Source organism: Callithrix jacchus, chromosome 22 (assembly GCF_049354715.1).
Source record: "Callithrix jacchus isolate 240 chromosome 22, calJac240_pri, whole genome shotgun sequence".
Classification (NCBI taxonomy): Eukaryota; Metazoa; Chordata; class Mammalia; order Primates; family Cebidae; genus Callithrix; species Callithrix jacchus.
The window spans coordinates 14,498,114-14,520,440 of NC_133523.1; the positions used below are offsets into that span (position 1 = coordinate 14,498,114).

The 22,327-nt window shown below is 49.2% G+C and overlaps 1 protein-coding gene and 1 long non-coding RNA gene across 2 annotated transcripts in view; one reads left to right on the plus strand and one right to left on the minus strand.

Moving 5' to 3' along the window:
• The first annotated feature begins 1,994 nt into the window (after positions 1–1,994).
• CYP4F11 (cytochrome P450, family 4, subfamily F, polypeptide 11) lies at positions 1,995–21,279 on the plus strand. The gene is made up of 13 exons (XM_008987455.5): positions 1,995–2,043; positions 2,412–2,610; positions 4,880–5,024; positions 6,966–7,019; positions 7,111–7,238; positions 13,761–13,882; positions 14,624–14,894; positions 15,932–15,998; positions 16,197–16,326; positions 20,083–20,216; positions 20,311–20,375; positions 20,562–20,644; positions 21,042–21,279. The coding sequence occupies exons 2-13, from the start codon at positions 2,413–2,415 to the stop codon at positions 21,217–21,219; spliced, it is 1,575 nt and encodes a 524-aa protein (XP_008985703.3). The 5' UTR covers positions 1,995–2,043; position 2,412; the 3' UTR covers positions 21,220–21,279.
• Positions 7,227–22,327, minus strand: part of LOC118150239 (uncharacterized) — a 52,394-nt gene continuing 37,293 nt past the window's right edge. The window contains exons 4-5 of the long non-coding RNA XR_013530955.1: positions 9,589–15,002; positions 7,227–7,364 (exon numbers count right to left, since the gene is read on the minus strand). This is a non-coding gene — a long non-coding RNA (uncharacterized LOC118150239). The remainder of the gene's footprint in view (positions 7,365–9,588; positions 15,003–22,327) is intronic.

Sequence of the window (22,327 nt, forward strand, 5' to 3'; positions counted from 1 at the left end):
GTGCTGATCCAATGAGCTCCAGATATTTCCCCTCTGGGCCACCACGTTGCCTGAGATTCCTCCATTGTAAATGTCCCTGTGTCAATCTGGCATTGACCCTAATGAATGGGTGCAGAACAGCATGGCAGAAGAAAAAGGTCTGGGCTTGCGGGTCTCGCAAACCTGGCTTCGGTGAGCTCTGCAACTTGGGCTACAGGCCTGCCCTCCATGACTCAGTTTGCTCTTGTGTTCAATGGACGCCCTCCCTCCTCTGGACGCCATCACTCGGGTCTCTCCAACAATCCCACGGCTCTGGCCTAGAGAACTGAGGGGAGGCTGGTGGGAAGGCTTTGGGCATGGTGATGCAGGCGAGCATCTGACACAAGAAGGTGCACCTGACCTAGAGTAGGGGACACAGTGCGCATGCCTTTATCTAGAGCCCCCGCCACACAGTAGGAGTGCTTTGTGGAGAGTGCCTTGTATACAGTAGGCATTCTTTATGTCAAGAACTTTGCACCGAGTAAGTTTATGTAGAGCATTTGACACACGGAAAGAATGCTTTATATAGAGCATCTGGCACTTAGTAGGTGCCTTATGTAAAGTACTGGACACATGGAGTCACAGTTTATGAAGAGTATCCAGCACCCACAGTAGGCATGCTTTGTGTGGAGCCCTTGGCACACAGTAGGAGGACTTTATATAGATCACCAGGCATACAGTAAACATGCTCTGTGTACAGCATCTGACACATAGTAGGTGTGCTTGTAGAGCAGCAGGCGCAGAGTAGGTACGCTTTACATAAGTTAGTCTGCACAAATTTCACTTTATGTAGAGGACCGAGAACACAGAAGCAAGATTTTCTGTAGAGTGTCCAGCACACAGTGGGCACACTTTACATGGAGCACCTGGCACACGGTACACAACATGTACACAGAGTACCGGCACATGGTATGTGTGCTTTACGTGGAGCCCAGCACACAGTAAAAGTACTCTGCATATGGTCTTTTGCAAAGAGCAGAGACTGACACGCAGCAGCTAAAGTGCTGGCTGCCAGCCCCTTCCCCTTACTCCCTGTTTTTCAGGCTCCCTCCTCAAATCCTTCATCTGTCCCCATCTAAGTCCCATTCTCCCGCGATCCCTCCTGTGTCCACCTCTAAGGCCTCATCCAACATCCCATTTCCCACATGGGAAGCCTGAGTCCAGGAAGGGCTCACCGCCCACAGTCTGAGCAAGGACAGGGCAGAACAAGGACTCCACTCAGGGCCCCTGGCCCTGCCCTCCCCTCCCTGGCCCCATCGTTCATGGCCCCTCTCAGCCTTACCTCCCACCCCTATCTCTGTTCTCCTATGCTGAGCCCAGCCTCCAGGTTTTCCCCTCCAGTGGGGCTCTTTATCTCTAAAATCTGCCCTGGTCATCCCCAGCACAGTTAGATACTTCGTTTCTGCCCCTGTCTGTCATGTCTTGACCCAGGCCCTGGGCTGCCTGCAGGCAGGACTTGAACTCGTGCTAGGCCATGAAGGCAGAGGCCAGAAGCTTCTGCCTCTGAATCTCCCAAGTCTTCAGTGGGAAATAATGCATGGCGAACTCCTGACCCACACGTGGAGGGGAGCTCAGGAGATGATCTGGGACAAGGGTTGGCCTGGCCCAGCTCACCTGCCACGTGAACTCTCAAGTTCATCTGCTGGTCTTAGAAGGGCAGGGTGGCTGTACACTTTGGGGCTCAGAGTCACCTTTGACTGCACCTCAAGATCCCTCTGGCCCAGGTGTGAGCTGCTGAGACCTGAGGATCTGGAGCCTGTGCTGTGTCACCCTGAGCTGGTTCCTTTGCATCCAGCTGGCCCAATGCCACGTTTTGGCTGGCTGCCCAGGCACAAAAGATGCACCTATGCCAGGTATTGGCTGGTTACCCAGGCACAGAACACATACCCAGGATGTGGGGATTGGCTGGCCCAGCCCGGCTCAGCTCCGCCTACCACAGCCTTCCCTAAATCAGGGACCAGGGGCAAAGACCTCCCAGCAGAGGGAGAGAGGAGGTTGTGTAGGACAAGCTGCTCCTGCCAGAAGGTGCCAGGCTGGGGGTGGCAGGGCTGGAGGGTCCTGGCCTGGGATGGGGAGGGGCATTGCCCAAGGCTGGGGAGCCTGGGAGACTGCTGATTTCCTGGTAACCAGACCCCTGGCAATCTCCCAGTGATTCAGGCTGGGCCTTTCTGGATTCTAATCAGCCTCTCTCCCTCTTTCCCTTTCTGTGTAACTGGAGGCCACTTGGCTGCTGGTTTCTGGACTTTAGATCTCAGCTCTTGTTTGCCCATCTCAGAGCTCCCCCTGCTCTACCTCCAGCACTGCCCGTCCCTGCCCCTCTCCGCTGTCCCCTGAGCTCCCCTGGCTCTTCCCTGGGCCTCAGGACCTCATCCTCCATCCCATTCCCCCTGCAGGATGTCGCAGCTGAGCCTGTCCTGGCTGGGCCTCGGGCCAGTGGCAGCGTCCCCCTGGCTGCTCCTGCTGCTGGTCGGGGTCTCCTGGCTGCTGGTCCATGTCCTGACCTGGACCTACACCTTCTATGACAATTGTCGCCGCCTCCAGTGTTTCCCACAGCCCCCGAAACTGAACTGGTTTTGGGGACACCAGGGCCTGGTGAGTGTGGCAGCTGGACAGGTCTGGGATCTCAGGGTGAATGCATTTCCTGAGGGGCAGGAATGGGGCGCAGGGAGCTGGGTTATGAGGGTGGCTGGGGTCTGGGAACAGAGAGAAGAGATGGAGGCAGCTCACTAATTCCTCTCCCCCGCTCACTCATCCCTCTCCCCACTCACTCATCCCCCTCCCCCCGGCTCGCTCATCCCCCTCCCTGCTCGCTCATCCCCCTCCCCGCTCGCTCATCCCCCTCCCCGCTCACTCATCCCTCTCCTCACTCACTCATTCCCCTCCCCACTCACTTGTTCCCCTCCCCACTCACTCATTTCTCTCCCCACTCACTCATTCCTCTCCTCACTCACTCATTCCTCTTTTGTGCCATCCCAAGTCTTTCTTATTTCCCTGGCCTCGCACTCCAGCCTGTGTAGACATTTTTCCTGCCTGTCTTTTCTGCATGACGGCACCTCTGAGGGGCTCCCGTGGGAGGGGTTTTGGGTGCACAGAGCCAACATCCCTTGGCATTTGCACCTTCTCCACTGCCGGACTCGAGGCCTCCTGAGCCCACTCTCCAGGGGCTGCTCCCATTTGCTTGGCTCCTTTGCTGTGTCTGCCAGTCTCTGGGCTGCTGCTTTCCCACAGGAGTTAGCTCTGAGCCCCTTCCGGGGGACACAGCTGGGCGAGAAGAGAAGTGTGGGCGTCTCCCACTGCCTCCTCTTCCTGGGGCACCTTCCTCCTATCTTGCTCTTCCTCACTGACATGTCCCATTTGGCCTTGTTGCCGGCCTCAATGAAAGCTGGCCACTCCCTTCTCTTTTCAGAAGCTGTCCTTGACTCCCCAGACCTCGACTTGGACTTAGACCTGCTCCCCTTTGGGGGACATGGCCTTGGTCTGCTCATGCGTAAATGGCATGATTGATAGGCATGTCCACGGTGCAGTGAAGGATGCTCAAGTCATGCTAGCATGGGCCTGGCATGCAGGAGGTGCTCACTGTGGACAGTTAGAGTCACTTCTGTTCCTGGGGGGCTGCTGAGAACCGAAGGTCCCCAGTGTGGGAGGAACAGCAGCCCCTGCAGACCAGCCAGGACATGAGAGGATGTGGGAACCAGCCACAGGGAGATCACACTGCTGCCCACAATCCTCCTCCCAGGGGGACTTTTCCATGTGGCCACCCCCAGGTTGAAACCATTTCCAAGATGAGAAAACACAACCTCTTGAGCAGACAGCTTGCCTTCTCCCTCTGCTTTGGTACTTACCCTGCCTTCCTTCTTTCTTTCCTTTTCTTTCCTTCTTTCTTTTGACAGAGTCTCTCTCTGTTGTCCAGGCTGGAGTGCAGTGGCATGATCTCAGCTTACTGCAACTTCCACCTCCCAGGGTCAAGTGATTCTTGTGCCTCAGCCTTCTGAGTATCTACTGGGAAGCTGGGATTACAGGCATGCCCCACCACACCCAGCTAGTTTTTGTATTTTCAGTAGAGACGGGGTTTCACTGTGTTGGCCAAGCTGGTCTCAAACCCCTGAGTTCAAGTGATCCACCCACCGTAGCCTCCAAAAGTGTTGGGATTAAGGTGTGAGCCACCATGCCTGGCCATTATCTTTGTATCTTGGAGAGAGCCCCAAGAGAGGAGCAGGGGTGAGCCGAGATTCCCCACAGCTGTTCCGAATCCAGGTGTGCTGCTCAGGGCAGGGGCTGCACCACATCTGGAGGCTGCGGGGGAACTCCTCTGGGGAGATGCATTAGGTGAGGTTCTCCCTAGAAACCGAATCGACAAGATATCTTCTCTGTTACCTTTCAAGCATATATATATATGAGAGAGAGAGAGTTTATTATGGGAGTTGGAAAATGTGATGATAGAGGGTAAGAATTCCCATGATATACCATCTGCAAGCCAGAAACCAGGGACTCTGGTGGTGTAAATTCAGCCTGAGTCCAAAAAGGCCTAGACCTGGAGTTCTAATGTCCAAGGTTGGAGCAGACGGATGAGCCGGCCCTGGAAAAGGGCACAAATTCACCTTCTTCTGCCTCTTTGTTGGATCTGCACCATCGAAGGATTGGAGGACCCCACCCCCTTGGGGAGGAGGATCTTCCTTCCTCAGTTTACCTATTCAAATGCTAATCTCTTCTGGAAATACACTGACGGACCCATCCAGAAATAACGTTTGGCCAGCATGTTTTATCTGGGCATCCCTTAGCTCGGTCACGTGGAATTCATGGTTAATTCAGGACACCTAGAATTAACCATCGCAAGGGCTGACGGCCTCTGCCTTGCTTTCAGGCCACTCCCACAGAAGAGGGCGTGAAGAAGTTCATCCAGCTGGTGGCCACCTATCCCCAGAGCTTTAAGTTGTGGCTGGGTCCTACCTTCCCCCTCCTCATTTTATGCCACCCTGATACCGTCCGGTCTATCACCAGTGCCTCAGGTACCCATGCAGAGCTTGTGGTGGGTGCTGGGAAACATCGGAGACCTTCTAGCCTCTCCCCCTCCAAGCTTCGGTGCGGCCCCTGCGGGACCCACAGCCCTCTTCCTGCTTCTCTCTCAGCCATTCTCCTCTTTCCTTCATGTATTCACCAATCCCCATCTCAGTGTCTCCTCCCTCCACTGCCATCTGTCCCTGCCTTTGTGTTCTGGGCACCACTGGGGCCCCAAGAAGCCTCAGTTTAGGGCCCCATCCTCAAGGAAACCCCATGCTTGAGGAAATGGATCTGGACAGAGACATCTCAAACTTCATGGAGTCAGGAGTCGAGAGATGGGTGTGGCAACCCGGAGAGCAAGGTCTTTGCTGGGGCAGGCTAGAAGGCTTCCTGGAGGAGGAGTTGCTGGAAAAATGAGTAAAAGGTTTTAAAGCAAAAGGAAGGTGTGATGATTAGTATCCAGGCCCCCCTGTGCGGCCTGGCACCAACCTCTTCTGTCCCTAAGCCTACAGCACGAGGGGGATTTCAGGCTGGTGGAGAATCTGGGCTACTGTTTATGTGATGTCCACCTCTGGTGAGTTTATTCCTTCTATCTCATCTGTCACTCATCCACCCTGTTCATTCCTCTCCTGCTCCAGGCCCCAGGAACCTCCAACTGGAGATCCCACCCCAGTCTGAGGCCCTTTCTTTCCCTCTGCTCATCTTGTCCCTGGACAGGCCAGGCTAAGCAGGGGCAGGGGCAGCATCCCACAGAAACTATGGCTGTAACCTCAAAATGCTGAGTGACTCTGGGCAGGTCCTCAGCACTCTCTGGATACTGAAGTCTCTTTCAGTTGTGAGTGATGGAAAACCCATGTGGTCTAAGCAAATGAAGACAATCAATGGGCTCTAAAGTCCATGTAGAGTGGTCTTCAAGCATAGTTGGATCCAGGTGTCCATTAATCCACATCACTGGGAATTTGTCTCTTTCTCTCAGTTTTACCACTCTCTATGTCACTTTGCCTTTTCCTATGGTGTCAACAATGAGTCTCAGAAGCCCAGTTCCAATTAGAAAGCCTACCTTTACCCCAAGGGTTCCAGGGCCTATGCTTTCTACATTATACTTGATTGTATCTGGTATATGCTTCCACCTGGGATCATACGGAGAAGTCAGCATGTGTGGGCCTTAGCTGTGGCTGAGGACATTTGGGGCCTGTCAGAGCCTTGTTGGTTCTTGTCTGAGATGTATTGTGACACTGTCTTTCTATCCCGCTTCCCATGTCTTGGCCACGTTTGGGGCTTGTCCAGGGTGTTGGACCCAGGGTCTGTTTGAGAACTGTCTGAGATATTATTTGCGTCTTAATAGAGTTAGGTCTTAGGATAGATGTGAATTATACCTGAAGATTGGTCTTGGTTACACCTGGGCGATGTTTAGGGTATTAATGTCATCATATTTAAATGTCATCTGGGACCTGTCACTGGGTACACAGAGGTCATATCAGGTCATCTCGGGTCCATGGCAGAGCATGTTGTGTCTTCTAGGGTTTGTCTCATGTGTTTTGGCCACATCAGGGAATGTTAACAAATATCAGGGCAACATCCCAGGTCCCAGATCCATGTCAGAAGAGAGCAGAGCGTGCTGGGGACAGACAGGGTGTCCTGGGTCCCGGTAAAGCCATTCAGTAGAGCACTGAGCTATGCTCAGGTGTTGGAGAACACGCTGGAGCATGCAGAAGTCCTGTCGTGGTGTGCTGGGGCATGCTGGGTTATTGCTCTACTCTGCTACTGCAGCCTGCTCTGGTTTCTCCTTCCCTCCACTATCCTCCCTTCCATCTCTGCCCTTGGCCTTCTTCCTGCTGTGCTGGATGGAGAGAGTGAAAGTTCACACCCATGGCTTGGAACATTCCTCCATGCTCAGAGTCCTTCTCTCATCCCTCTCCATGGCCCCTGATGGTCCTCAATCATGTCAGCTGCTGTTGCACCCAAGGATATGCTTTTCTATGGCTTCCTGAAGCCCTGGCTAGGTGAGTAATTGCAGGTGAATGGGACCAGGGATATCCTTTAGGGATAGGGGAGGGTGCTGCCCTTGACCACTAACCTTGGTTGCCCTGCTAGGGGACGGTCTCCTGCTGAGTGCTGGTGACAAGTGGAGCCGCCACCGCCGCATGCTGACGCCCGCCTTCCACTTCAACATCCTCAAGCCCTATGTGGCGATTTTCAACAAGAGCGTGAGCATCATGCACGTGAGTCCCTTCAACTCTGGGTCCAGCTGGAGCCTCAGGGCAGAGGGACCACAGGCGTATCTGGTCTGCAATTTTGGTTGTGCTTTGGGGCCAATGCTCTTCCTCTCTGGGGCTTGGCTTCCCCATCTGTAAAATAAGAATAATAATCTCTACTTAAAGGTGGTAAGATCATGTAATGGAGTCATGTCCCTGGCATATAGTAGGTCTCAGAAGGTGTGAGTTTCCATGTTTCTCTCACAGAAACCCTTCAAACTCAAGAGAGTAAAAATGAAGATTGCATGGTAGCAATTGCTGAGTACAAACCACCTCAAAACCCATTGGTTTAGAGCAATAAGGGTTTATGAAACCTAGCAAGTCTGCGAGACAGCTGGCTGGTTCTTCTGCATGGGGATGGGATCACTCTTGGTACATGAGCAGCTGCGGGTCAGGCGGGCAGCTTTGCTGATCCTGGCTCAGCTTATTCACTTGTTTGGGGCTTCAACAGCTTCAGGTTGATCTAGGATGGCCTCAGCTGTGACACCTGGACTTTTCTCCATGTGTTTCTCTGTCTCCGGGAGGCACCCTGCTGCTCACATGGCATAGACTTAGTTCTGAGAGACTGAGAGGAGACTGCAATGGCTCTGGACATTCTCCCTGCCATGTTTCCAAGTTCAACCAGGCTGACATCAGCACAGACTCAAAGGGGCGTAAAACAGGCCCCATCTCTTAATAGAAGTTGCTGGAAAATCACAGTGCAAAGTGTGTGAATACAGGGAGAAGTGAAGAATTGGGAGTTGGGATTTTGTGAAGTGCTTAGGATGTTTTTCTTACTTGCAAGCTGAGGAGCTAGCTTTGTTAATACTTCCTGGATTCTGCCAGGAGACACGAGAGTCCTGGGTCAGAGACAAAGGGTGATTTATTACTCACGGCATAGCAAGCAGCATGTTCTTGGTTTGCATCATTTCTCCATCGAAATCTACAGGGTGCCACAGAGAGGTTTCAATAGTTGCCTGCTCATGCAGTACCTTGCATGGGAGGAAAAGATCACTAGGCTCAGGGAACTGCTTTTATAGCAAGCAGAAGCAGGCAGGATATTCATTGTCTTATCTCTCAATGTTGTCTGTAAACACAACTCTGAGAAACAGCCCAAGTAAGAACAGCAGGTTCTTGAATTCTTGGCATATCCAGCCAGATGCTCAGGTCTGATGGAGGAGTACCTCTCACAACAGGGAGATATATGTATACTTCATATGTATAAAGTATAAAGTGTATATGTAAGGTATAAAATATATTTTAAAATGTTTTATTTTAAATATATAAATATATTTTATAAAAGTGTATATATATATTAAGTTCTGGGATACATGTGTAGAACATGCACGTCTGTTACATATGTATACATGCGCCATGCTGCTTTGCTTCACCCACCAACTGGTCATCCAGGTTTTAAGCCCCTCATGCATTAGGTACTTGTTCTCTTCCTCTCCCTCCCCTTGTCCCCCACCCCTGACAGGCCCTAGTGTGTAATGTTCCCCTCCCACAACAGGGATACATTTGAAATGAATTTATAGCAAAGGAGATGAGTGAAACCAACATTTACTGAGCACTCACCATACGCCAGAAACAGGGCCATTTGCCAACTCCATAATATATGTTTTCTAATTTAATTTTAATAACTCTGTGAGGTTATGGTTGATTTTGCCCTATTGCAGATGATGAAACTGAGGGCCAGAGAGATTAGGGACCTCACCAAATTTCAACCAGATAGTAAGTGAGCTAGAAGAGGTGTAGCAGTGATTGTACCTTGGTTTATCTGTCCCCAGAGCAGGCTGTCCTAACTGTTACTGAAGATTTGATAGATGGAACCTACAGGAGTGCAGGAGATTGACAAAGAGCACAAAGACCACAGGAGTGCAATATTGGGGTTCAGGGTGCCCTCAGCTCTCCTGAGAGGATGTTTCTCCAGGTTCTTGGCCTCCTGGTCTCTCAAGAATGAGAGAGGGGACCACGGCACAGTGCACAGTAAATGCCAGACTGAAAAGTGTTTGTAGAAAGTGATTTATTTATTTAGAGAGAGAGAAACAGGAGGAGAGAGAAAGAAACAGCTAACTCTCATGCTGAGTAAGAGAATCCAGGAAGATGGAATCCAGGAAAGGAAAGCAGCTTCCACACTGAGTGGAAAGGAATAGAGAGAGATGGAGTTTAGGAGGAGAAAACAGGCTTCCAAGAGTGAGTGTGGAAGGGGACCCCAGAGGGGAAATCCAGGAAAGAGAAAGATGGCTTCCAGGAGAGTACTAATGGAAGGGGACCCAAACACAGAGTCCGAAGGGGTGTGAAAGAAGGCGACTTTTAACCTGAGAGGAACCCTCACCTTCTCCAAGACCTCTGGCCAATGAAAGGAGTTCCTTAGAACTTCTGCTGGAGTGATCGACTCTTAGTTTCTTCCCGTGTCCACGAAATTCAAACATAAGTGTTGAATCTCCCAGATGGAGAGATGCGAGGAGGGCATGGCGCTGGGAAATTCTTGCTCTTAAAACTGCGCCCCCTTGTGGACCCTGGAGAGAGAACACCTTCCCTCATTCCCTCCTTCTGAACAGGAAAGCCCAACTTCCACTGGAACAAGGGCATCGGTCCTCTTTACTTCCTGCTGAAATGGGGCATAGAAGGACCCCGCAGTTGAGGTTTCCTCTAGAGGGGAGCCTTTCAGGAGTGCAGGTTGATCTAGAGATCCACAATAGAGCTCACGAGCCAAGGACATCCAGGGTCCCAGTGGCAGGATTATTTGTGATCTTATGGTTTGGTTTACAAAATAGCAGCATTTTTCCTAGAAAGAGGCAAGTTTCCTTTCCACTATGAAAAGGATACTCGTAGTTCGAGAGATAGCAAAGTTGAGGGTTATCGTCCTATTAATGCCAGGATATAACTTAGACATGAGTGGTTACTTACCTAAGGATCTGGAAAAGCAGGTGTAGATTTTTCTAATGGCTCACAGGGATATGAAGGGTTGTCTCCTAGAACTTCATGCTGTGGAATGCAGGGTCTGTGACTTTCTTCAGGGGATATCCAAGGCTTCAGCACAGTGTGATGAATCCATCAGTCTATTTCCACTACCTTAACTGCCGCTGGAGTGGACAGAATGACTGAAATGGCCTTCCCAGGATCAGCCTAGAGAGGGAGGATCTGAGGGGAGAAAATGAACAAGCACCAAGTCTCCAGGGCAGGAGAGAAATACCGAGAAGGCCATGCAGTGTCGAGGAAAAGACTGACTTCTTGGACCTCTATGGTCAGCTTTACCTGGGGCTCTGTGAGGGTGACAACTTGTGCTGGTACTTGCTCCAGGAACCCTCTGTCCTGCCCCTGGGTCATCTGGTCAGACACCTCAGGCCCTGAGAACCATCGTCCCCTGGGACACTGTGTTTTCCAGTGATTCCCTTGGCACAGCAGGCATGGATGAGATGGTGGTCCATTCCTCTGGGGACAATTTCTTACAAAATGTCCCGTCAGGCTGCACTGGTAATAAGTTCTGCCAGACTAGTGGCTAACCCAAGTCTTTCCCTCATTTGAGCCCCTAGGGTCTGCTTGCCTGAAAGCCATGACTAAGGCTGATCTCTCAGATTTCTTTCAGCCTGTTCCTTCTGGTCTCTATTATAAAACACTGAGGTTTCCTGGTTCAGTAATGATTCTAGGCTCTGCTCTGGTCCCAACGCCAGCTACTGGAGCTTCCTCCTGATATTTGCTGCTGACTAAGTAATAACCTTGTCCTTTAGTATTAACTGAGCCTCTATAGAGTCTGGTGATGGGGGTGTACTTCCTTAAGCCTCCCGCAATCACTCAAGGAAAACTGTTGGGTTTTCTTCCCTTGGTTAGATTTTCCATTCAGCAGAGGGTAATTTGGCCACTCTGTTAGGCAGAGAAAAATAAGCCACTTCTTCTTTAAGGACCATGTGCTAAATTGGTCCCAGTTTTCCAGTATACATTTTAATGGAGACTTGAGCTTGGGAAGAGAAGCACCCATCTGAAATTGAACACAAGGGATGCCCACATCCCCGGTTAAAGAAATTACAGCCACTTTGACCTGAGGTGTCCCCTGGGTAAAATGGGTAGACGTGAAACGTCTTTCAGTCAGTACCCCGAAATTTTGTGTGTCCAAAATGCATGATCCATCTTATCAGAGGGGCTCCCATGTACTGGATTCCAATCACGACCTGCCAGCGTCGTGGGACCACTCACTGCATGACCTCCAGTGAATACCATAGAGTCATGGAACGAGAGGAGCTGTTGGGCTGGGTAGTCACATACCAAGGAGCCCCAACGAGGCCAGTGAGGCTCAGGATATAGGTACCAATATTTCCCAGGAAAAGTCCAATTTGCGCAAGACAGATTATAAAACTGCCCCAGAAGGGTGAAGTGAACTTCTAGGGAGGGGCCGTTAGAGCACACAGCTCAAGGAAGGCAGGCGGGGCATGGCTGAGGCCGGAACAATACCCTCAGGACGGGGGCCTCCTCTCCCCTAACCCATTTTCCATTGTAAGAAAATGCTCTTAAGATTGTGAGAGCTGCCATTGACTATTTGGTCCTGGAACTGGTTTGACTATGATCTTCCAGGTGGAAACGTTCTGCCAGAGAGAGAGCCAATCCTAAGCAAGACAAATTATACACCAAACACAAAGTCCCAGAGCCTTCAGCTTCTGCATTTCCCCAAAAGATCTCAACAATTCAAGACCGACCCCACCGGCGATTTGAACCAGCAACCTTGCAGCTCCTACCCCTTAACCAGCTGTGCAATCGGCCACCTGCATAAGGGAAGGCAGAAAGGTTTCTTAAGCTGCACACTGCACCTTGAGGTGGTGTGGCCTGCCTAAAAGTCAGGCAGGGCTGACAGCCAGCAGCCACTTCAGTGGCTTCTGTTCCCTTAGAACCGCACACCGGCAGAGGAAAAAACCCATTTGCCACATCACTTTAAAAGTCGTGTTCGAGGCTGCTGGGCCAATGTGAGTTCCCCCGCCCCCGTGGCATTCAGTTGCCATGTTGACCTCACCAGAACCACTTGCACGTCTGGGCCACTTCCCGAGCTACTGCCCACAAAGGGACCTGTGGCCTGCAGGCAAACGCCCTGGGGAGCCTTTTTACCCTGCTGCCTGAGACTGCAGAGCCATGTGCCAGGCCGCCAGTCTCCCTAGTCCCCTGCAGGCTCCGGGTGCACCTTGCCCCTCCCCACTGTTTTCTCCAGCCCACGGCTGCGCACTCGCTTCTGCCCCTGGGGCTCGGCTGTTCCGGGCCAGCAAGGAGCAAAAAGCCCCAGGGCTGTGCTCACCCACTCTGCCCCACAGGCTCCCTCAGGCTTTGGTCCCAGAGATAATATCTGAAGGATAGAGAAGGAGACAGAAAGCAGAGAGAGCTTGAAGGTAAAGAAACTGTGCTCTTAATTCTGGCCACCCCCCTCAGGGCTGGGTCATGCCTCTGAGGCACCACTTCTCCGGTCCAATGCCCTGCCCAGCCGCACCACTGCAGGTGTTCATAAAGAGACAGGACAGAATGGGGTTGGTTTTCCTCACGATTTTGACGTCTTCTTCTCTGGCTCTACCCCTTTCCTGGCTGTACCCCTCTTCTGGTGTACCCCTTTCCTGGCTGGCTTTCCAAAATGTAATATTGGGGTTCAGGGTTTCGTGGTGCCCTCAGCTCCCCTGAGAGGACGTTTCTCCAGGTTCTTGGCCTCCTGCCCTCTCAAGAATGAGAGTGGGGACCACGGCACAGTGTGCAGTAATTGCAGGACTCAAAGGATTTGTAGAAAGTGATTTATTTATTTAGAGATAGAGAAACAGGGGGAGAAAGAAACAGCTAACTATCATGCCAAGTGAGAGGTTCCAGAAAGATGGAATCCAGAATAGGAAAGCAGATTCCACACTGAGTGGAAGGGAATAGAGAGAGATGGAGTTTAGGAGGGGAAGACAGGCTTCCATGAGAGAGTGTGGAAGGGGACCCCAGAGGGGAAATCCAGGCGAGAGAAAGATGGCTTCCACGAGAGTGTTCGTGGAAGGGGACCCAAACATGGAGTCTGAAGTGGTGTGGAAGAAAAGGACTTTTAACCTGGAAGGAACCCCTACATTCTCCAAGACCCCTGGCCAATAAAAGGAGTTCCTTAGAACTTCTACTGGAGTGGCTCTTAGTTTCTTCCCATGCCTGCAAAATTCAAACATAAACCATTAAATTTCCCAGATGGAGAGAGATGAGTGGGGGGCATGGCGCTAGGAAATTCTTGCTCTTAAAACTATGCCCCCTTGTGTATCCTGGAAAGAGAACACCTTCCCTCAGGAGGCTGAGGTAGGATTTGATCCCAGGTCTCTCGACTGCCAGCCATGAGCTTACCTCCTAACAGTAACAGTCTCCGCTGCTATCCAAGGCTGGTCCTCCCTGGGGATGGGTGCCTGGGGCAGAGACCCAGAGGATGATTGCAGGAGATACATCTTGATGTCTGGGTCTGGGAAGGAGTTCTCAGGAGGCAGTACTCAACTTCAGCTCTGTTTTTCTTTTTCCTCTGGCCAGGACAAGTGGCAGCGCCTGGCCTCAGAGGGCAGCACCAGACTGGACATGTTTGAGCACATCAGCCTCATGACCTTGGACAGTCTGCAGAAATGTGTCTTCAGCTTTGATAGCAATTGTCAGGAGTGAGTCCTTCCCTCAGGCCTGAGAACTTGGGCCATGATCTCAAGGGAGTAGGTTGGAAAGGGATGACTGACCAGGGTAACCAGAAGTGCCTTCCTGAAGGAATTGTGTCACAGGGCTTTGAAGGGTGGGGAAGGGGAGAGAGGAAGCATGGTCCTTTCAAGTAGGTAGAAATAACTGAATAATAGGCAAGAAGGCTAGGACGAGGCAAGGATGTGTAACAGAGAGTAGAAATGAGGTGGTGGAAGTAGACAGGGCTAGATTTCAGGACACAAAATCAGGAAAAGCGGAATGAACTTTATTAAGAGGTTCCCAGGAATCTTTTGGAGTCTGAGCTGATGACATATACGGTCACAGCTGAGCTCTGTGGAGGTCTGCCTGTCATGTAGACATTACATGGGGCTGACATTGGATGCAAGTTGGTTATGGTGGGGGATGAGCCAGAAAGAGTTGAAAGATGGTGAGGTCTGAGTTTTTTGAACAGTTTTTGGAATGAAGAGTCCAGACTGAATACCGGGTGTGAGAGACAGGAGAGAAGCATGGTGTGCAAGCTGTACTCTGAGCATCTTGGTGCATGGAGGCAGCTCTCAGAGATAGGGTGCCTGGAGAGAAGAGAGTTTGGAGAGTCAAGTCTCCTGGCTGTTTCTGGATGCTCAATTTCCTGATGGGCGGTAGCTTCTAGCTGCTGGTGAGAAGTGCTCCTGGGACTTTGCATATGTTAAGTTGTTATCTCCTTCATACAGGAAGCCCAGTAAGTATATTGCCACCATCTTGGAACTCAGTGCCTTTGTAGAAAAAAGAAACCAGCAGATTCTCCTGCACTCGGACTTCCTGTATTATCTGACTCCTGATGGGCAGCGCTTCCGCAGGGCCTGCCGCCTGGTGCACGACTTCACAGATGCTGTCATCCAGGAGCGGCGCCGTACCCTCCCCACTCAGGGTACTGATGACTTCTTCAAGGACAAGGCAAAGTCCAAGACTTTAGACTTCATTGATGTGCTTCTGCTGAGCAAGGTGGGCTTCTCTGGGATGTGAGTTCAAGTAACAGAGTGGACATTTATGCCAATGTCAAATGAAAGAGCTTGGAGTTGATCCAGAGGGCACTGGGAGCCATGGAACACACTTGAAAAAGATCAGAGAGAGGTTTGAGAGATGACTCTGTGGAATTCAGCAGCAGGGGACTGCTATGTTTGAGACAGTGGGGAGCCTGAGATTTTACTCTACTTACATGTTAGTAAATTAGTGACACATTTTTATGCATATCTCTATGTCTATGTCTATGATGACAGATGCCCCAAACCCCTGGGTTACAGCAGCCCATGAATCATTCACAACAGTAGCAGCAACCAGAGTAGGATTGTAGAGCTGGCTCTCCATTCCCAAATTCCTCCTAGGGGAACACAATGATTTACCTGTAAATACACCAGAATGCAAAGCAGAGAGGGGCCCCGCATTATTACATCTTGGAGCTTGTATAGGACAGCTAGCACATCTGCCCCTTCTTCCTTCCAGGGCGAGACAGAATGAGAGACAGAGAGGGAGAGGAAAGAAAGAGAGAGATGTTTGCTTTGTTCTGGGGTAAAAACTACTCCTCTCCAGGGAGATGGTCATGCTGCTAGGTTTATAGGTTTGTAACCCAGATGCCTTCTGGAAAGATAAGAAAGATTCCCCGAGTTTACCACTCTAGAATGTGAGCAGCTATCTTTAGAGCAATACTTGATTTCTAACCTCCAAGCCAAATTGCCATCGAAATATGCTGTAACCCAGGTTGCAGTAATGCTTAGCTCTAAAAGTCCTTATTATCCAGAAACAGGAAAATATCCATAGGTCATTGACTCTTCCCAGCAGTGCCAAATAGGAGGCAAAGAAGCCAGGGGGTTGTCTGCGTGTGGTGGACTCTGATGGTGGTGTCCAAGAGACTTCCAGGAGTGTATGATGGGCTTGGGTTTCTGGAAGGAGGATGGATCTTCAGAAATTGTTTTAGGTTTGACTCAAGAGCCCTCAGAACTGGTGTGATTTGGGACGTGGGTATTGTCTTGCCTTCTCTCCAGAATGAAGATGGGAGGGAGTTGTCTGATGAGGACATAAGAGCAGAAGCTGACACCTTCATGTTTGGGGGTGAGGGTCTCAGTGTGGGATTGCAGTGGGGACAGGGGACTCTCCGTCCCTGGGACGTGGTGGGTGGACCCTAGATCACTCCATTCTCCCTGTCCTCCCCCTCCCTACCTTCTCCCAGAGGGTCTGGAAGTATGGGAGCTGTCCGCCCTCTGGTGCTGAAGCAGCCCGGAAACCTAGTTTTGCTTGGCTGCCCCTCAGGCCATGACACCACTGCCAGTGGTCTCTCCTGGGTCTTATACCACCTTTCAAAGCACCCAGAATACCAGGAATGCTGCCGGCAAGAAGTCCAAGAGCTTCTGAAGGATCGTGAGCCTATAGAGATTGAATGGTGAGTGCAGGTGCTGGCCTGCTCCTGATCTTTTCTCATTGGTTCTGCTCCTCTGGTGAGGAACGGTGGAAGAGGTCTTTCTTTCTTTTCTTTCTTTCTTTCTTTCTTTCTTTCTTTCTTTCTTTCTTTCTTTCTTTCTTTCTTTCTTTCTTTCTTTCCTTCTTTTTTTGTCATTTCTTCCATTATCACTTACTGGGAGTAGGTGCAAATCCAAGAGGCAGGGCTGAATACCCAGCCTGGCCAGCAGAGGATGGTTTACAGGCTTTTGGGACAGAAAGACCTGGGCTCTTGGGAGAATTGGTGACAGTATGCGAGGTCAGATTATGCCACTTAGCCTGTGTTCAGCAAATGAATTTCTCCTCCACCTCCTCTTTTCATTGAATTACCATTTTTTTCAAACATCTTCACTTCCTGAATGTTTGCTTTTCTGTACCCTAATTTCAATCCAGTTGTTCAGTCCAGGGATTTCTAAGGGAGACCTGAGGGCAAAAGTCATTCATTCCCGTCCAGAACACCTGCACCGTTCATCCACCCAGTCTTCATTAGCAAATGCTCCCTCACTGCATTCCCACCCCGTTTTGTTTCCAGCACCTTTCAGTGCTCTGGAGACCCTGGAAGGATCCAGCCCTGAGATCTGTTTTCCAGGTGCTCCCAGCCTGGTCGGGGAACAGTACCAGGAGAGGAAACTCCCAGCCCACATGGGCGGGAATGAGGCTGAGAGCAAGAGAAGCATGGCTGGGGTACAGAAAGTGGGACTCTATGATACTTGGTTTTCCATTCCTGAGTTACTTCACTTAGAATAATGGTCTCCAGCTCCATCCAAGTTGTTGCAAAAGACATTGTTTCATTCTTTTTCATGGCTGAGTAGTATTCCACGGTGTGTATATGCTACGTTTTCTTCATCCACTCACTTGTCAGTGGGTACTTAGACTGGTTCTGTATCTTTGCAGTTGTGAATTGTGCTGCTATAAGCGTGTGTATGCATCTGTCTTTTTCATACGCTGACTTCTTTTCCTTTGGGTGGATACCTAGTAGTGAGATTGCTGGATGGAATGGTAGATCTGTTTTTAGTTCTCTAAGGAGTCTCCTTACTGCTTTCCAGAGGTCATACTAATTTGCATTCCTACCAGCAGTGTAAAAGTGTTCTCTTTTCACCACATCCAATATCTATTGTTTTTTGACTTTTTAATTATGGTTATTCTTGCAGAAGTAGGGTGGTATCTCATTGTGGTTTTGATTTGTATTTCCCTGCTGATTAGTGATGAGTGTTTCAAAATGTGTTTGTTTGCTGTTTGTACATCTTCTTTTGAGAAATGTCTATTCATGTCTGTTGCCTACATTTTGATGGGTTATTTATTTATTTTTTGAGATGGAGTTTTGCTCTTGTTACCCAGGCTGGAGTGCAATGGTGGTATCTCGGTTCATAGCAAACTCCGCCTCCTGGGCTCAAGCGATTCTCCTGCCTCAGCCTCCTGAGTAGCTGGGATTACAGGTCTGTGCCACCACATCCAGCTAATTTTGTATCTTTAGTAGAGACAGGGTTTATCCATGTTGGTCAGGCTGGTCTCAAACTCCTGACCGCTGGTGATCTGCCTGCTTTGGCCTCCCAAAGTGCTGGGATTAGAGGCGTGAGCCACCATGCCCAGCCAGGTTGTTTATTTATTTATTTATTTTACTTGCTGATTTTTTTGATGTCCTTTTAGATTCTTAATACTAGTCCTTTGTCAGATGCATAATTTGCAAATATTTTCTTCCACTGTGTGGGTTGTCTGTTTACTCTGCTGATTATTTATTTTGTTATACAGAAGCTTTTGACTTTAATTAGCACCTATTTATTTATTTATTTTTGCATTTGCTTTTGAGATCGTAGTCATGCGTTCCTTGCCTAAGCTGACCTCCTCTTCTCTAATATTTTATTTTCAGATTGACCTAGCTCTTCATAATTTTTTTCCCAAAAACATTTAGAGCAAGTTCATCAAGTTCCTAAAAATAGATAATCGTTTGCACTGAATATTTTCTCGTTTGACTTGAATACATGATTCATATGTGAAAAACAAGTAGCATCATCATACTGACACATAGTTTGTCATAGTGAAATGGTTATCAATCCATTCAGATAATGTTTAAGCTTTTAATAAAGCTTAAAATATTTGCTTAGTCAACATATAAGTGTTTTGTTAAATCAATCTTTTCATATCTTGTTGCTATGGTGAAGTGTATCTTTTATTCAGACTGAGGGAAATGTATACATTCATTTGAAATACTGAGACTTTATGTCTCTTGTTAAATTTAATTCAGATATATTATTATTAATATCTTTTATTATCTTTTCCAGCTGCTTATTTTTACATGCAAAAATTAATAATTGAAGCATGTAAATTTAGTGCCCAATGAAGATAGCATGTGATAAGATGGTGTTTTGTATCAAGAGAAAAAATATAGATCATTAGGTAAAAGCTTTTGAGACAACTGGGAAATTTTCTGGAATAAAAATCAACTCAACCTGGTTGTCATGTCTTACAATAAGACAATGTTCAGATTACTCAAGCATACAGTTTTTTTAAAGGGGTGTTGAAAGCTCTAGAGGAAACCATAGGAAAATTATTTTCTAGATCCAGAGTATGGATAACTGTATTTTGATACAAGTCCCGGGAGCTTTACAAGAAAAGATTGACATATTGTTAAATGAGAAATGATATGGAATATGTGTATAGTAATTGATGTACTCATATTTTTTATGGTGCTAAAAATTAGCTCTAGAAAGATACATAGGCCAGGCACAGTGGCTCACGCCTGTAATCCCAGCACTTTGGGAGGTCGAGGCGGGTGGATCACGAGATCAAGAGATTGAGACGAGACCATCCTGGTTAACATGGTGAAACCCCGTCTCTACTAAAAATACAAAAAAATTGGCTGGGCATGGTGGCATGTGCCTGTATCCCAGCTACTCAGGAGGCTGAGGCAGGAGAATTGCCTGAACCCAGGAGGCGGAGGTTGCAGTGAGCTGAGATCACGCCATTGCACTCCAGCCTGGGTAACGAGTGATAACAAGTGAAACTCCGTCTCAAAAAATAAATTAATAATAATAATAATAATAATAACTTAGGCAACCTGTGAGGAGAAGAAGCCGGTGATTGGGCCATAGTGGGGAGGATGTTTATAGTTTTCAGATTTTGAACCACTTAAATGTACAATGCACCAGGGAAAGCAAAGAAAGATTACACAAAGAATTCAGCTCCCTTACCAGATCTTAAATGTTTATAAGTGTTTTTCAGTGAAGTGTACTGTTTTTCTAAGTATAAAATCACCATCTGCCAGAATGATACATTTACATCCACATTTCAAATTCCTCTTTTTTCAGCCTTGCCTAGTTGCATTTGCTAGTATCTCTAGTACAACGATGAATACGAGCAAACACTGGATCTGGGCATTTTGGTTCTTATTCACTTGCATTTTGTGTTTGCTTTCTTGCCAAAAAGAACATTTACTTTGATGCAAATATGTTAACTTTTCCTATAGCTGCTTCAGAGTGTTATGTTTTCCTCAGAATCATCTTTTAAAAATTGGCTACATTTTTTTTTTCAGGTACTTTTCTAATTCTCTGCTTTCTAATTTTTTCTACTTTTTAAATTCTTCAATATTTCATCCATGTGGAATTTATTTTGTGATAGGGAGAAAAAGTCTTCCTTGGAAACAGAGAAGCTGGAGAATCTTGTTTGTTCCCTGGATAATGATTGGGGCTGGGTGTTTCCTTAGGGACGACTTGGCAAAGTTGCCCTTCCTGACCATGTGCATTAAGGAGAGCCTGCGGTTGCATCCCCCAGTCCCAGCCATCACCCGACGCTGCACCCAGGACATGGTGCTTCCAGACGGCCGAGTCATCCCCAAAGGTGCTCACAGCCTCAGTGAGAGGAGCCTCCTGGGTAGGAAGAGGGGTCCCTCAGGCAGGGGGCCTTGTCCTGACTGCCCCCATCTCTCACACAGGCGTTGCCTGCCTCATCAGTATTATTGGGATCCATTACAATCCAACTGTGTGGCCAGACCCCGAGGTACTGCCTCCCTCACCCCACCCTTTTTGGGATCCATTCCAAGGTTCCTAGAGGAGCTGACAGGGTTTTGACTAGGGAAATCCAACATCACCTCCCCTCAATGGACACACATCTGCCAAAATGTCTCTCCAAGGCTGGCGGTCTTGGGAGACCCCACCCAGCAAGCCTTCTTGGTCTCACCTCTAGGTCTATGACCCCTTTCGCTTTGACCCAGAGAAGAGCAAGGAGAGGTCACCTCTGGCTTTTATCCCCTTCTCGGCAGGGCCCAGGTAAGGGCTGCCTGTGTCTGAGGCAGGGATGAGGTGACGGGTGCGGGCGTCAAAAAAGGGGGAAGTTGCAGGTGGTCACATATCCAGCTCTCCTTCCCTCCCTTCCTCAGGAGTTTATGGGCAACGGTCCACAGAGTGGGGTGGGGCAGGTCCTAGAGGGGTCTGTGGTGTGCTCAGAGCCCCCTCCTCCGTGTGCTGATCTGAACTGGGGGTAGGAGCCTGGGCCAGATTTGGGGGCTATGCAAGCACACATGGGTGTCCTCGGGACATGCAGCTCCTCTCTCTGCCCCTTGAGCTGATCGGGGTGCAAGTCGGGTTCCCAGGCCAGGTTCTAAGCATGATGGGGCCAAGATGGGGGGTCATGGGCATAGTCAGATTCCCTCACTTTCGTCCCCAGAAACTGCATTGGGCAGGTGTTCGCCATGGCTGAGATGAAGGTGGTCCTGGCACTCACACTGCTGCGCTTCCTTGTCCTGCCAGACTGCACTGAGCCCCGCAGGAAGCCGGAGGTGATCATGCGCGCAGAGGGTGGACTCTGGCTGAGGCTGGAGTCCCTGGGTGCAAACCCACAGTGACTGTCGGATCAACCCACCCACCTTTGTAGATTCCCAGGAATAAATCTATGCTGACACCTCTGCTTGAGCTTCATTGACAGCCAGCACAGGGCTCCTGGGGACTGGTGGGATCCAAGAAAGAGGGGTGAGTGGGTGGGGGCAGGGTGATGGCACTGAACCCAAAACCCTGACTGCCTTTCTGGTGAGCACAGGGCCCTTAATGAATTCTCCCAGAGCCCAAGTAAAAACTTTCTCCTGTGGACAGTAAAGAGCCCTGGGAGGTGTTTGAGCAGGAGAGGGAACAGGATTACGAATGGATTTAAGAAGCAAGACTGAGACTCTTATTTAGTGAGAAGCAACCACAGGGGCAGATGCTTACATCTGTCCTGGGAATGTCCCCCCAAGACTGAAGTCCCCAGCTCAGAACAAAGGGAATGGGGTGTAGCTTCCACCCTGGCCAACTCTCAGAAATTTTTTGTTCCTTTTTCCACCAACTTCCCACCCGTTTCTCCCCCTCCCAGTTGGTTCCCTCTGTGACTCTCTTCCCGTGCCTTCAGAGGCATAGGATTTCAACCCAGGCTGCTTGGACCCAAGTCCTGGCCCTGCTGCGTGATTTGAGCAGGTTAATTCCTCTCTTTGTGACTCGGTTCCCTCAACCATATCATGGGGACAACAGTATTGCCTACATCTGGGTTTCCTGAGGTCTCAATATAAAGGACTCAGAACTGTGCCTGGCACACAATGAATGATAAATATATGGGGCCAGTATTACTTCCTCTCTCAGAAAGTCTGGCTGTAAAGAATGTCTTTCAAGATTGTTATGTCTACCATGACTTTAAAGGCTTTGTGGTGGAACTCAAAGGCAAACATTCTAATATTGTGCTCTGTGAACAATCTCTTCTCCCTAAAGGGCTGTGTATATAAGAGGTACTTTTTTTTTCTGAGGGTGGTGAAGGCACCTGACTATGTGGGTGGTAGGAGAATGAGAGAAACCTCAGTTAGTGTCTCAGAATAATACCCTGCTGCAAACATTGATCTCTTTCCATAGTCTAAGGGATGTTACATCATGAACCCTGTTGACTTCTCTAATCTCTTCTCTAGCTAATCTCCTTCTCTTGCTACACTCAGT

Excerpts from the sequence above, each read along its gene's own strand:
- CYP4F11 (XM_008987455.5), top strand. The coding sequence starts at position 2,413 with ATGTCGCAGCTGAGCCTGTCCTGGCTGGGCCTCGGGCCAGTGGCAGCG. Across the intron at positions 14,895-15,931 it reads ATGTGCTTCTGCTGAGCAAG|AATGAAGATGGGAGGGAGTT; the intron begins GTGGGCTTCTCT and ends CCTTCTCTCCAG. Across the intron at positions 20,376-20,561 it reads CTGTGTGGCCAGACCCCGAG|GTCTATGACCCCTTTCGCTT; the intron begins GTACTGCCTCCC and ends TCTCACCTCTAG.